Source organism: Venturia canescens, chromosome 4, assembly GCF_019457755.1.
Source record: "Venturia canescens isolate UGA chromosome 4, ASM1945775v1, whole genome shotgun sequence".
NCBI lineage: Eukaryota > Metazoa > Arthropoda > Insecta > Hymenoptera > Ichneumonidae > Venturia > Venturia canescens.
In genome coordinates this window covers 5,978,222-5,994,236 of record NC_057424.1, presented here as the reverse complement: position 1 = coordinate 5,994,236, position 16,015 = coordinate 5,978,222, and the positions used below count along the sequence as shown (strand labels likewise).

Sequence of the window (16,015 nt, the reverse complement as noted above, 5' to 3'; positions counted from 1 at the left end):
CTCTTAAGGCAGGCACACTTCCTGTGCGACGATTTGGATTTAATAAAATATCCCAACTTCAGAGCCGAATACGAGAATAAAAAAATATAATGTTTTTAGATATCAATGATGTGTTGAGAAAGCCTTGTTACCGGTGAAAATCACTTGGAAATGGAAAAAGAAATACACTTGTTTGAGGTTAACGAGCAATAACGACACAAACAGTGGAAGGTTTGACAACAGCATGGGCCGGCTGGTTTATAAATAGAAAATAACTATTGTCACATTTTGCTTGACGATTTAGCTACGAAAGTATTTTAACCGCTATCATTGTATTAGAAATTTATCAACCTCAACAAATAAGCTACACATAATTTGAATAATTGCGAGAATAAATTTTAATCGTTTCTTTGATCATGAAAAGAGCAAAAAAGTTTAGTTGCTTTTTTGAGTCACAACGCACGATCTTCCTTAATTCTTACGAACACACATAGTCATTTTTTTATGTGCTGTGTACTGCTATAGTAAATTTCTAAACACTTTGCCGGATCATCGATGCTTGTGTTCGAGCTCCTCAAATTTTACTATGTTTAACTGTAAAAATTTCGATTGTGAAAACGATACTAACCGTGGTAAAAGAGCATTAATAATTCTACTTTAAATTTCATCATCGAGTCAACATAAATTTGACAATGTTTCCTCGGTGAACTGTGCAATTTAAAAGTTTTTATTCGGAATTGACTTTGAAATTACAATGTTTTTAGTAAAAACTTCCAAAATGGGCGATATAGAACCGTATGACGACATAATAATTCTTACTATTTTTTCTCTCCGTGCATATTTATTCAGCCATTTTTTTCAGTTATAAAAAAATGAAGAAAAAGTAATGGAAAACTAGTTAAAGTAAAAAAAGCTTGATTTAATTTGATCAGCTACGTTTATTTTTTACATGAATTAGTGAAAAATTCACACGATTTCATCCCTTTGACAAATGCTCATCCTCACAAATCTTTTCCACAAAGTTCACATGTTTTCAAATCGTTTTTTCCAACGAATTTTCCACAAGTAGCACTAATTGCTGAAACAAATGAAAATCCTCGAATAACTCGTAATCGAATATGTTCGTTTTTTCACTCGATGTCGTATTAGAGATTAAAACACTTATCGAATAATGATGATCCGAACGTTAGTCTCGTTCGTTGTGAATCACGGTATAAATATTGGATAGATTGACATTACAAATAAGAGATTGTCCACTGCCCGGATATGTCCGAAATTGAAGTGACACTCGACATAGTTTCATGACTGAAATTACTTGGGAAGTTTCACTCTAGGCTTATTTCGAGAGCGGAGAATGTCCGAACCACGATTCGATAATTGCTCGATGAAAAATTTATTCCGAGAGGAGATCGAGCGACGAGAAGCATCGAAATGCTTCTGCGACCATTCGATTATCTGCATTATCCGGATGTCTCTTCTTCCTTCCTCTCCATTTTTTCAATAGCTATATACACGCATTCGACAATTTGATCGAACTATACTCGTCCGTAACTCGATTATGAAACTTTTGTCCATCCTCGTGTTTCCCTTTTAATTTCCGCATGTTACCAAATTCACGTTCCCCGTTCCCCACGAAAACTAGAAAACTCGTTTTATCGGTTGATTATACCACATCGAAGTTGAGAATGCGAGCCTTATTCCATAATTCCTATTACGATCGCCACATAGTTTTGTCATTCGGAAGGACACAAATATCCCATAATCGTGTTAAATATAACTTCAGAGAAAACGACGGAAAATCGAATCACCGATAAAATTAGACCGCATATCCTTTTTCGAATGAAACTTTCGAAGAATGTGATTCAGTTTTCACTAGAATCACATTGATCCAGTATATTTGGGGGCGATTTCCGGTGAGAATGGAAAGCAGATTCGATCGATTTTGTTTCTCCCTTGTCACTTGGACTGCATCAGATTTTTCTGTCCACGTCGATAATTAGAAACGAATAGACAACTTTCGACTTCCAACATAAACATTCTCACTGATGAAACATTAGAAGTAGCCCGATGAATCGACGTCTCGTTTATTCGAGACGATATTTTATCAGGCAAACGCACATCCGAAGATTCGAAAATGAGAGAAGAGTGAATGAAAATCATCCTTGCAACTTTTTTCTGTGGGCGATCCCACACATAAAGAGCTCCCGGGTTCGATCCATCATTAGCAAATGCGGTTTACCTGAAAGGCCATATACGCACGCTTGTGAACCGTGCACGTATTTCTCTCTCTAATTTTGCGTGCCCTCGTCCGTTTCGCCATCCAGCCCAGTAATTGCGGCGAGCTCTGTCGCTCCTGGAATTGGACGAAATCGCAGGTGTATAATATCAAAAAGACTTTAGCTATATATAGAAATAAGTCCTTTTGATATTATACGTGTAGATTCGACGCTGGAGAACGCGAATGGAGAGAGAGAGAGAGAGAGAGACAGGCAGAGGCCAGAGCGATAGGTCGATGATTACAGCGAAGAGGAGAGGAGGTTGGAAGGAGACGGTGACGTCGAATAAAAGGATAGATGGACATTTTACACGTCGGAGTGTGAGAGGACTCGGCAAACGTTGGCGAAGAGAGGAGTGGGGGCGAAGGGGGAGAAAGCCACGAGGACTTTGGCGTTTACCGTGCGGCGGCTCGAGCTCGTTGCGGGGCTGCAAAATTTAATCGGCACAGCACCCTCAATTATTAATTACTAACCGCGTTAATTACTCGCAGAGGCGCAGAGAGCAACTTCTGTCACCGTCGCCCACTGGCGTAGCAGTTTCGCCGTTAGGATTTCGGCGGCGTGTTCACTGAAATTGGGACTTGGATGCTGGGCACTTGGGACAGCTTTTGTCAAGCATTTATTTCAATAAAAATTTTATCATTTTCCTCGGAACTGACTGCGGTTAGCGGCGAATTTCAAATTCAAAATACATTCGTTGGCGAGCCTCTACGTTATAAACAATCGGTAGTTTATTTGAGATGTATCTCCAATTTATTGCTTAGCTAATCATTTATTGCTAAAAATATAGATTTCGAGTTTACAATCGACGTACATTCGAGGCTTATATTTTATAGAAATTACTGCATTATCATGATTTTATAAATTCAATGGATCAGTCACCCTTTCTTTTGCTGACACAGGCTCATCAATACGAATTTAATGGTATTCGGATATATCATTGTTTAACTTATTTTTATGTCCTATTTTAATGACGCTCTCGGACTTTTTGACTCGGTCCGGAAGCCGGTTCTATGTCTAAATAACTTGTCAAAAATAACTTAAAAAAAATAACTTTCGTAGTAATAAATTTTGTAATAATAACTCCCGTAAGAACAGCCGCTACAATTATAATTTTATTTCCCTAATATACATCGTGTTGCTCGAATCTTTTTTAGACGATGATCATAATTCTCGTGTCGCTTACGTTTACGAGTAACGACTTATTACGAGTAACGAAATCGTTACACCCAAACGTCAGCGATACGAGGATTATTATCATCGTCCGAAAGTTATTGTTCAAAGATTCAAGGGACCAATGATTGGGTGGATTTGGAGCATCTTCGATGTGGGTTCGTAAAATAAAATCATTATTGTAGATTTAGACTCGTCACGCCGCGAGCCCGCGATGTCCTTCCGAAGATCAAATATTTCGGCACAAAAAATCATTCCAAAGAAATCTCGGATGGCCAGTCCTGGATGCTGGACAACTCGGGTTTCAATGGTGTTTCGAATCGACGCATAAGGTTTTACATTTTCGGAGGGGAGATTTGGAGCGACGAATATATTATAAATTCATCAAACGGCCCGATAGTGTTCCAGGTAACGCTACCATCTCACAACATTACGCGAAAATAAGTTTGTCGTCCTCAATGACGTTTGTAACTCATCAGAAAATAATGTTTTGGGAACCAGCTCCGGGAACACCGCCGTGTCTCTAAAATCTAGCCAGTCCCTTCGCACGTGGAGAAAAAAAGTAGCTGCGGTCCAGTAGCTTCTGTTTTAAAAGTGTACAAATACTCCCACACTCGGAGGGGCTCACTCCGACCGCGATGTTAGACACGAGAGCGTCTAATTCATTGGTGTCTAACGAGGTTTCTAATACGATTCTTAGAAACTTATGGTCAATGGACCGCATTGGGAACTGAAACGCGGCCAAGAGCTCCTCGTCGCCGCGCACACGCACGTAACCTATTTGTGCTCCCGCGCGCTTATAAAATCTCCTCTCGGAATTAGAGACGCTTCTTATTATATTACTCGAGATATCTATCATTATTGCGGCGTGCGCGTGTACCCGAGACAGTGGGAGAGATCGAGCCGACGAATCTATTACGTTTTTACGAGATAGCCTCCTTTTTTTCGTAAATCCGACTCTTAATGAGCATCAGAGAAAGAGAGAGAGAGAGAGAGAGAGAAGAAAAAAACAACGATATATTAAGAGGTCGGAGAAGAGCGAGCAAAAAAACTTGATGGTCCAGGCTCCGTGTGAAATTACAGGAAGTCCAGACTCTCATTCACCCGCGCACCGACCCAGGACGAAGCAACCTTCGACCAAATCACTTTTTTCCTCGAAAAACTTGTTCATTTCTTTTCCACTGCGGATTTTTCCGGTTCTAACGAAACGCGTTTTGCAATAAGTTTCTACCAGAGAAATTCGTTTTGTCGAATGAGAGCTTTTCGTTCCCTTCGAACGATCCCGATGGGAAAAATGAAAATGATTTTGCTGTCATCGAGGAAACGGGCGACGTGACAAATTTTGCAGCCTTAAGGTCCTAACCTCTCTACGGGGAATAAAAATATAGGGAGATCGAGATGGCGCCTGGTAATACCATAAAAAGTGCACCGCGATTTCCAACGCCCGGAACACGCACATAAAAATTCGGATCGGTAATTCGAGAAGAGACAGGACGCTGAGAACGCCACCGGTCTTTTCGTGATCCTCTCCGCTATCTCGCTCGTATTTATAAATACGCAGATACGAATGGAGGTATAGAAGGGCTGAGGGAGCGACTCTCGAAGAAGAACCAGTTTGGCCTAATGATCGGTCTTGGAAAACGTCGAAATTGGACGGAGAGACCTTTCGCGCGGGGCTCCAAAGATACGAGGGCAAATACGGAAACGAGATTGAACGACTGAGAAGTAACATTACGGGCGAACACACACGCATACATTTAGCGAACATGTGTTGAGTGTGTGCGTAGTCAATTCTCACTACTCTCGCGTATCTTCGTTTCTCGGATTTCACAGTTTCGTCAAATTTCTCTTGCTCCCGTTTCCCTTTTTTTGTGTCCTTCTCTCTTGCCTGTTATTATTCTTTTCGTCGTGTGTATATTCCCGGCGATAAGTTCCTCTGGCCGTAAGACTGGAAAGGTCGATGTCAAGAGAGCTGCAAAGAGTCCGTTTTTTCTTTCCCAAAGTAGGCGTTCGTGTTGCGAAAAATTTAATCGAAAAAAAATGAAAATCACTTTTATCATCGTTAACGCGCGTCTCTCCGCGCAACAGAAGCGGAGCTACCAATCGGAACGAATGCTCCGAACAATTTCCACCGCACTAAATATCTCTTATCGAAATCGAGGTAATTAAAATCCTCGGAGGCCTTTCGCCACGCGTGAAAATCAACCTGAAATAACAACAATGCTTCGAGCACCGGCTCCGGATAATCGGTCCATGCGCAGCAACATTTTAATTGGAACTCTCAGCGAATAATATTATCTCTAATGGAGCGAGAGATCGAGAGTCAAGTGGATCTTGCACCGCGAGGTTTAGCCTTGCAGAAATATTCGGTAGGATCAGCCCCGATGCACCTCTCGGCCACTTCGTTTCGAATGTCCCCTCCTTCGGCCCGAAATCGGTGGAGAATCCTCGATTAAATCGCGCAAAATGTTCGTTTCCTTCGCATCGACTTTCGGAGTCAGACGAAAGCCTGTAAAGAGCGTTGCGAAGCTCACTTCGCCTCCCTTTTCCTCTCTCCCTCGATCTCGGCTCGCTCGACGCGCAGGCCCGCTCTCCGGCGATGGTGGTGGATACGCCGCGGTTTCTTGCACCGAGGCGAGAAACGAGAGATAAACTTCAACGCGTCGTGATTCGCTTTCCACCTTTCTCCCTTACGCTCGGTCCATCTCGCCACGCCTCGAGCGTACCCTGCGCGGGCGCGTTACATCTTTCGCATCGGCGCAGGTGCATACGTCTCATTACCTTTTTTTCCCATGCTCGCCGGTATCGAAAAGTTATGTGTATAGGAAAATACGCAGACGCACGCTCCGTCCGTTTTCTTTTGAGCATATACTTCCCCCTCAATCTCCTGGCGACGCTGATGTCGTACATTGATAGCGGTCCATTTGCAAAGTGAAAAAAGACGGCGATCAATTCACAAAAATATGGACGAGTAAACATCTGCTTCCGCAGGTCGTTTGATTTCCTGGATGCGGGAGGACACACTGGTTTTTTATTATGAAATCGATGGAAGTTTTTTTAGATATGCAGTCCCGATGGCGGGGCTGAAGAGTTTTTGGACTACGGGGATGTTTGATCGCTCCAGTCTCTGCGATGAACGTTTTTAGCAGATTTTTGGAAAGTACTAACAGCATTTGCTGTCTCAGAAATATTTAAAAGGTAGCTTTCATCTGCTGGTTTTTTTTTGGAATATTTTGGAAGGAGACTGGGAAGCGAAGGGAAGGGATATAGAGACGTTTCTACCCTTCTCTTGAGGAAGGCACTCTCCGAGTTCTCGATAATGGAGAACGAGCATGCCACAGAATCCACACTTACACATTTGGAGGATGAAGAACAGACGTCACCCCCTGCCAAGTATCCTCAGCCTCGCGAGGCTCACTTCGTCCCTGGTCCCTTTTCTATCCGCCCCTTCAATCGAATTAACTTTATTTCGTTTGTCCTCTGTTTTCCTCCCCAACAACGACAGACGCTCTCGTCCCAAGAGCTCTTCAAGGCCTCCCCTAATTTCGTGTCTGTAAATTCCTATCTTTCTTCCCTTATTCTCGAGCCTCTGACACCTGTACACCGCACGAAACTATCTATGTATATCTCGAATCGTTTATCATGCGTACGATGTAGAGTGACACAAATTTCGTGCGTGGAACGACGAAACGTCGTAGATCGAGTCGTCGTGTCAGAGGGAAAGAAAAGAAGGGACAAATAAGCTCCGGCATCGAGTTTCAATTACAATTACATATCGCCAGTGGGATCAATTTAAACTTCATCCTACTCGGTATTCCATCGTTATTTATTCATACAGAAAATTACAATCGAGGAAAGTGGATTGACGAAAAATTTAGCAACTTTTTTTGTCACTGGTCATCGTCATATGGGTCATCGATGAGAACTTTCTCCTGGATTTCATGACTCGACTTTTTTTTCACGCTAGTTTCGTTGCATTTTGATATAAATAATTTTTGCAATAATCATTCATCTCAATTTATGAATATTAAGGAAGTTCACGCGAATCCAATGAAAATCGAAAATCCCAACTTTGAGAGATGAAATTTGGAAATATGCTAGAAATATACAACGTCCATCTATTCCCGGAATTATTATAGGATCTACCGTCTGGTTGTCGAAAAGAAAAATTAACGAAAATTACATTTTTCGGAGGCTTATACATAGGCTCTTAAGGCAGGCACACTTCCTGTGCGACGATTTGGACTTAATGAAACAGATCCTCCCAACTTTTGAGAGCCAAAAATGAAAATAAGAAAATAGAATGTTTTTAGATACCAACGATGTCTTGAGAAAGCCTTGTTACAGGTGAAAATCACTTGGAAATGGAAAAAGAAAAACACTTGTTTTAGGTTAACGAGCAAACAAATAACGACGCAAACAGTGAAAGGTTTGACAACACCATGAGACAGCTGCTTTTAAATATGGATATGCATACGTATATAAATAAAAAATGGCTGTTGTCACATTTTGCTTGATGGTTTAACTACAAAAGTATCATTGTATTAAAAATTTATCAATCTCACCAAATAAGTTACCCGTTATTTTAATAATTGGGAGAATAAATTTTATTCGTTTCTTTGATCATGAAAAGAGCAAAGAGTTCAGTTGCTTTTTTGGATCACAAGTAACGCATGATTTTCCTTAAAGTTTAAATTAATTAATATATCGTTTGAATATGACATCAATTACTGTAAAATGCCTTCGACTAAACACTTGAACATCATTTATTGACTACCTCTAAGTTGAAAGTCTTTCTATAAGTTTTTTTTTTTTTTCATAAAAGTTTTGATTGAAATATTGAAGAAAGATTTTTGAACGGTTTTTTAAAATGCTCTTGATGCATACAGCGTAGGAATAAACTAAAAAAAAAAATAGAAAATTTCGGAGATCGTTAATTTGGAATAAACAATAAAATGTGTGTCAGTGGTGACGAATTTTCACGAGTTTTAAGTGTTTTCTTTGAATAATGTTCCAGGCGACAGACAGCGGAGGAGAGAGAATCTGAGAGACAAGCGGCGAATCGTTTGATGCTTTCGCTGCAAGCGGAAGCGCTCGGAAAAGTTGGTTATCCGAGTGCGAGCCACCCATCGGCAGGTTCGGTGGCTAATTTGGAGGGTCAACAAGGCCCACCGCCCCTGGCTCACACGGTGGCCCAGTGGGCCTCGCCCTACGGACCACCGCAGCCTCTGGCTGAGCCCATTTGTTGAGGAGGATAAACGTTTCGAGAAAAAACGATATTTCATTCCTCACCTATCGAGGAAATTTCATTGAAGAAAAAAAGAGAAAGGAAAATAGTCCGAATGAATTGTTTTTTTTTTCTTTTTTTTTTTCGAAACACCGACTTTTTCAAATTCAATATTCCCTCGAGATGCATTGCATATCTCTGTAAATAAAATAAAGCGTAAAGATTCTTCTATTGTACGATAATCGTGTGCGTATGAGTGTGAAAGAAAACAAAACAAATTTACTTCGTTTCGTCCCCCCAATTTTTCCTCAGATTCATCCAAAATACTGCGAAATCATCGAAAAATGCTCGAAACTCACGTGCGAATGCGACTTTCGAAAGCGATTCAAATAGTCTCTTTTGTAAATATACGAACTACGTTATTTGATGCTTCTAAAAAGCACATAGCATAATCATAACGAAATTATGAATAATTATTCTATCGATTGATATCATTCGTCGGAAATGATGATTAAAAAAACGACACACGTGCATATACGTTTAATACTATATACAATTATACATAAATATAAATAAATGAATAAATAAATAAATAAATAAATAAATATATATATATATATATATTATATATAGAGATTAATGTATAACGAGCTATGTGATGTTACGTACCTATAAGTGTAATGTTGTATATATTATAAATATTCAGGAAACATAAAAATTATAAACGACCGTATAATCACGTTCTGATGGTAAAAAAATATTATTATTTCTCACATATAAAGTAGTACCCAAACGACAAATATAAAAATTTACATCTTTCTGAAACAGGCAACGAACGAAATCATTTTCTGTGTTGTTTGAATTCAGTTTTTCAAGATGCTATAATATCGAGATAATTGAAGTCAATGCTGGTGTGGAAGGAATATTGTAAAGGAATTAACGTTTAAAATTCTTGGAGTCTGTGAATCCAATTTTTTTTTTTTTTTTTTTCAAGGAGAGCAGCGAGCTTTTTAGATCCACTGTTTTCCAGGTCTCTTGACACTAGGATTTTTGACTCGCCAGCTCATTGAGTCGTTCTGCGAGTGAGAATCTTGGTATTTAATTAAAGAAATATTGATGGCTGGAACGGCTGAAATTTTTTTTCGATGTTTCAATCCTCGTTTATCGTGTCGGTGGGTATTATAAAGAAGTTAAAATGATCCGTGTCCCTCAATCTCTTTTTCTCTCTCTCTCTCTCTCGCTCTTATTTCTCGAATCATCCGGTAACAACATCCGGCGGGCTTTTTGTTCGAATCTTGCCCCATAATTGTTTTATTTCTTCGTAACGATTGCTAGAGTGCGTAGACGGACTTCTCGTGAGCACGGGCTCTTATATATAAATACATTTGCTACCTCGGTGAAGAGAATCATCCTTTTGCCGGATGTGGCCGCGCGTTTACTGCCGATAATTGCAGAGAGAAGAGACGCCCTTGCATCTCTCCCTCTTTCTCACTCTCTCTTTCTCCCTTCCTCGTTTTTGGTCCTGCGACCAATTATTTGGAGACAAATTAACCCCGTGAAAAAGTATAGACCTGCGAGACGCAAGGAGCCCAAAAATAGGGACAAATTCGAAGCCCGCGTTGTTGCCCAAAAATTTATCACTTTTATCACTTCACCATTTATTTCTTCTCGGGCATAAAAAATTTTATTCGTATCAAATTCTCTATCGAACTTTCGATTTTAAACGGGAATTCGATTTATCATTGGAATTTCGATTAAAATGGATTTCCAATGCTTCACTATGCCGGAAACACGATTTATGGCGATCGAATTTACTTCGAAATATAATAATTACATTCGTTTGATTGATGCGGCTAAAGTTTTCCTTTACTCAATGAATTATCAACCGGAAGAGATCGAGAGATCATGGAACCCGAAGAATAAAAGGTCGCACAATAAATAACGTTTCAAATCGATGGAAAAAAACCTGCCACATTGAAAATTTGTCGGTTCCACATGGCCGTTCGAACTTAAGCCTGTAATCTGGAAACACTGGCGCCAAGGAACCTCGCGCAGGACACGCGGTCCCCTTACAGGGTCATTCGGTTTTTTAGTTGAAAAAAACACCCGATCAACTTGCCTAGAATCCTCCTCTATTTGTGTCTCTCCTTTCTCAGGTGTTGTCATTATAGCGCCGCGTAGCCTCAGAAGCGTTGGAAAAAATCGTTGCGGTAACGACTTCGGTCAGCTTACTCCAGATTTTTCGCGTCTCTTATTCAGCCATTTAGAAAATAATCTGCGGGAGACGAACGATACGATAACCGGTTTTCGATTCGCGATAATAAGCGTTATGAGATTCCCCCTCGAACTTCTTTTTCAACGATAATTAATCGAAATTTGAAGATTCTTTCTTATTCTTATTTTTCTTATTTCTTATTTTTGAAAAAAAAAAATTTTTTTTTTTTTTACTTTTTTTCGACATCAATTTCCTCAACGTACTTCGTATTTCAAGAAAGAAAAAGTGTTCACGAGTCATCGTGGGACAATTACGAGTGCCCCGCAGCGAGATTCCTGACGCTTTGAAAGTCGCGAAAATCGTGGAGAAATTATAAGATAAAAGACGATCAAGATGGAACATCGAAATTCATCGACGCGCGATTACCAGCCTCAATAAACCCTCGTCCAACCAAACAATTTTCCGTCCTCTTCAATCCTGCCGTTGGATTAATTTCATTTCAAGAGATTCACTTGCGCAAGAGCACGAATAAACGTTTATAATTGGCGAAAAACGCAAGTAGATTCATGGGTCAGAGGCTGCCTCTGGAACGGCTAATTTATCGCGTGCTGGTGCAGCACGACAGCCACGTGAAGCTCACCGTTAGCTCACCCTTGCTGCATGCTTTATATGGGAATATAATAGAGAAACGGATCCCTCGAGAACGAGGCACACGCCCTCGGAATTAATCCTCGATCATACATCAGTGGCTCGTGTGTGCTGTGCGTATACGCTCACGCACAACTTTATTTCTTCCTCATCCCCATTCAATGATGGAGTGTACGCGTGTACAATCGCGAGCGCATACAAACACTTGGCGATCATACGAACATGACTTTCCACACGGACTGAGCAGCTCGCTCCCTCTCTTTCTCCACTGTGCAGAGTGGATTGTCGTGGCATTCCGAACTCACAGCGCGACACGCGAGCATGTGGAAAATTAACGCTTCTTGCCCCTGCGAAAATCGTTAGCCGCCCTCGGTCAATGGGCTTTCCACTGAAATGAAACTGATCGAATCGAAAGCGTATTTCGTATGTGGGGGATCTTTTCGTCAATGACTTTATCGACAATTTCGGCATTTTTAGCCTCGGTTTTAGGAAAAAAACACCTTGGGAAGGCAAATGAAAAGTGAACGGGGCAGGGTTTGGAAGGATTCTGCTCAAATGAGCTCTTTAAGGCTTCACTAGCTCGAATATTCTACAAATAAGAGATTTTAAATTAAGTAAAGTTAAAGTGCAGGCGAATAGATTGCCGAAATTTCAGGTTATCGAAAATTTACTGAAGAATTAAAATTTGAAAAATCCAGTGCCCCAACTTGCGCCACCAAAAAAGCGCTCATGCGAAAATGTGCTCATGCACCAGACTCTCTCTGCAATTCTAAAGGTGGAAGAATCCAGTTCCCGAGTGACTTTCATCATAGAAATGAAATAGACTACGGTCCTTGGAAAAGCCTATTTTGAGGAGCGCCCGCAGGAATTTGATTTCGGGTCAATCTTTGATTTCGTACAAAATTGAATTCCGGGACGGTGCCAATTACTCGTGCCCTGCCAACAAATCATGCCACTTATTTCGTGGGCTCTATGCGTCTTCGATCAGCCCGCGCACGCATGCACGTGCACCGATGTATACGTACATTTATGTAGCGTAGGCGAAAATGAAAGGGAACGAGAAAGAGAGAGAGGCGCAAATTAAAAAGTAATCCAATATTAGCTCCAGTCTGGTCTGGCGAATGTATACGACCATTACATCCTACGTGTGCTGCTCGCCCACATGCACACGCAGATATAGTTACGCGTAGTGAACACAACAACTCGGTATACACCGCAGCGAATGGTGTCCAATTTGATCCAACGATATTATTTATGATTACCGAATTGGATAACGTTCTCACGTACGATATTACGATATCGTGATATGCACTTAATGATTCGGTGTACATTGACGCGCAATAGACATTTGTACTAATAGTACTTCGATGGGAAAAGCCTGTGGGAAAAAATGGCAGCGAAGTTGCAGACTCTCGTTGAAAAATCGAGGCACGGAACGTGCGACCGTGTGTCGAAATTTTTGTATCTAATCAATTTGAAAACGCGTGAGAATATCGGCTGGAATTTCCATCGATTTTTCGAAATTTATATCCATCTGCCCCAACTATTGGACGGCTTCATTTGCCACGATTAAGCAGGTACGACGGGAAAATGTTTTTTGGGAACAGGATGATTCGGCTGATGATGAATTTCATGCACTGAGAAAAAAAAGCCATTGGAACAACGAGATGTAAAATTCGAGCAACGCCAATAAAATAACAAGGTTAAAAATGACTGCATGACCGCAAAATTGTTTTAGATCAAACCGCAGATCTATTCTCTCCGAAAAGATTGCAGTTGAACGAAGAAACTCCTCCGATAACATCAGTTGCTGTTGAATCAACAATTTTGTTTTCTCAGTGTGGAAATTTAGTTCGTTCGTTGAGTCATTATTTATTTATCTTCGGGAGGAAGAGAAAACGCTTTGCTGTTACGGCACGCGGTGACGACGCGATAATCAGCGGTTACGTTTTCATCCGCACAGGTGAAATTTCGGCGATGGATCGGCCGCACCAATTTTCAAAGCTGAACGAAACGCGCTCGACGAAACCTGCCCCGCTCGAGTCGGCGGACGAAGGACGCACGTTTCTCACAGTGCGAACAATATATACGTACATATCGACAATGTAGCTAGACGACAACTTCGTAGGAGGTCGAACGGAACGAATCAATTTTCGTGGCCCATTAGAGACACCCCGAACGAACGCATTTCGCGAAATGTCTTTCTAAGTGGTGGATCGTTCGAGCGACTAGTCATGTGTCTATTTCCTGCTCGTAAACGAAGACCGCTTCCCAGGAACTAACCAGAAATCGCGAAACCAGAACTTCACCTATTTCCGATAGTTTTGCGGTTTTTCGTCTCGCGGTTATCGCCGGGAATAAAACTTTCGGTCGTCTGCGAGTCTCGCTACTCAGGACCCGAGAATTTTTGACCTCGTTCCGACGAGACTTCCGCGCAGACGGAAACCGTCTGACCCAACACGGGATTGCGCTAATTAAGCCATTGCGTCGTTCGTCATCATAGAAAATTTGAGAATTCGTTGTAATTCAAAGTTCGGACGAAGAAACGAAAGTTTAAGTTTCCTTTTCGAAGGTGGCCGAGCGCGAAGGATGAGCTCGAAGCAAAGCACTTTCAGTTTAGCTGCGCTACGAGTCGATTCAGCTGCTGTCACTCAAGCCGCTAGAAAAAAAATCTTGAAAAAGTCTGAAAAAATCGCCAAATCACTGAAATTTTGACTTTGGAACTTCCACTTTCGCGTCCGATGCGGAGACTCAACGAGACCTGATTTTCCAGATCTTTAAACATGCACCAGGTTTATCAGACCGCAATTTTATTTCTGAGAGTTTTCAGACTCGATATTTCATGGTGAATGGAGTTTTTTAAGGTTTGTCAGGAACGAGCGATCCTCGCACTTGTAAACAGGATCATGTTTGGTGAGTAAGGACGACAAACGACAGCCGACAGACGCCCGACAATTCGAAAAAGCAATGTGGTTTATCGTGCCAGGGGACGAACGAGCGCCAAAGGAAAAGAGAAAGATATTCTCGCTCGCTCTCCTTCTTCCTCTCATTCGGCGTGAGTACCACGCCATTTAGGATGATTGCCCGATTTATGTATTTATACAGAGCGTCCGACGTTCCCATCCCGCCACCCACACTCCGCCCTTTAATCCGCCCTTTTCCTCCTGCTATCGTTCCTAATAACATTCATTTGGAAGTTTTAGGTGCCTCGACTCGGGGAGCCCTCGATGCCCCGCACATCGACGAACCGTCGAGCCATCCAAACTTTCTTGAAAAGCGGTAAAAAGTAAATTAGAAGAAGAAAAAGACGAGACCCGCTCCAACTTTTAATCGAAAATGTCAAATCCGTTTTTTCAGAGTTTCCGTTATTGATATTCATAGACTCCGACCATTCGTTATCTCTGAGAGAATAAAAAAAAACATGAATAATGTTTTTTCCCCAATCTTTTTTCATCCTCGTTTTTCTATTCTGCATTCCAGACCTCGTTGTTGAGATTCACGAATTCATTTACCTCAGTAACAGTCTCCCACCAATCCCTCATTTCCATAGTTATTTTTCACTCACCCGAAAACTCTTTTTCACTCAATTATGCAGTGAGAAAAACGTGAAAAAAACGTCGACGCATCTTCAATCTCAACGGATTTCATTCTTTTCGTAGCTTAATAAAAAACGATAAATTTTGAAGTTTAATATTGCAGCCTTAATTCGAAGAGCAGTGATAAGAATCCACCATAGTAAAAAGACCAATACCCATATCTTTTATTCAAAATACTCTTTTTCTCTATAAGCTTTGTAAAAAATGTTTTCAGTCACTCCAAATGTTTATATTGTAAAATATGCTCGGACAGCCCTGAAAAAAACTATATGGTTGGTAAAATGTCACACGTATTCAGTGTGAATTTGTGCATTTATCATAGAATTTACTACGCTGACAGTGAAAATTTGTGATTTACAATACATTTCCACTTACGAGTAATTGTTAGTCTGGCACGATGAATAACACTCGAAAACGAAACGAAATGTAGTTTTGACGTGCATCACTTTTTGCTATCCACACAAAGCTGTTTAGAATTGAAGGGACGAAAAATTGAAAAATTTAAAAAATACTCTGCTGTTGGTGATCTGTGGTTAAACACTTTAAAAACTCTTGAAAAATAATATATTTTTCAGTGTACAAAACGAATACGTTTTGTACACCGTGTGCTAAAATTCTATTCATAGAATTACGTTAGAATACGTTAGAAGGCAAGCATTTTTGCTGAACAGCGCCAGCACAATTAAGGTTGACGAAAAAATGATGCAAGAACGAGACGCCCCTCTTTGGCAACGAAAATTCGTCCCAGTATGGGGAGATGAGGAGCGTATGCTTTAATCACTTACGAGAGTTGCCACTCGTTGTTCGCTCCAACGCTCGTTTCACTCCCGAGGGAAAAATTCCACCTCAGTGAATAAATATGCCGTATAGAGATACGCGGATAAAAGAGCGTGCAAACGCC

At 40.9% G+C, this 16,015-nt stretch overlaps 1 protein-coding gene across 1 annotated transcript in view; it reads left to right on the top strand.

The window, feature by feature from the left end:
- The window catches only part of C15 (homeobox protein C15), a 38,482-nt gene extending 29,111 nt beyond the window's left edge, over positions 1-9,371 (top strand). The window contains exon 3 of the mRNA XM_043417154.1: positions 8,446-9,371. Coding sequence (XP_043273089.1) covers positions 8,446-8,677 — 232 coding nt within the window. The 3' untranslated portion in view covers positions 8,678-9,371. The remainder of the gene's footprint in view (positions 1-8,445) is intronic.
- Positions 9,372-16,015: the final 6,644 nt, after the last annotated feature.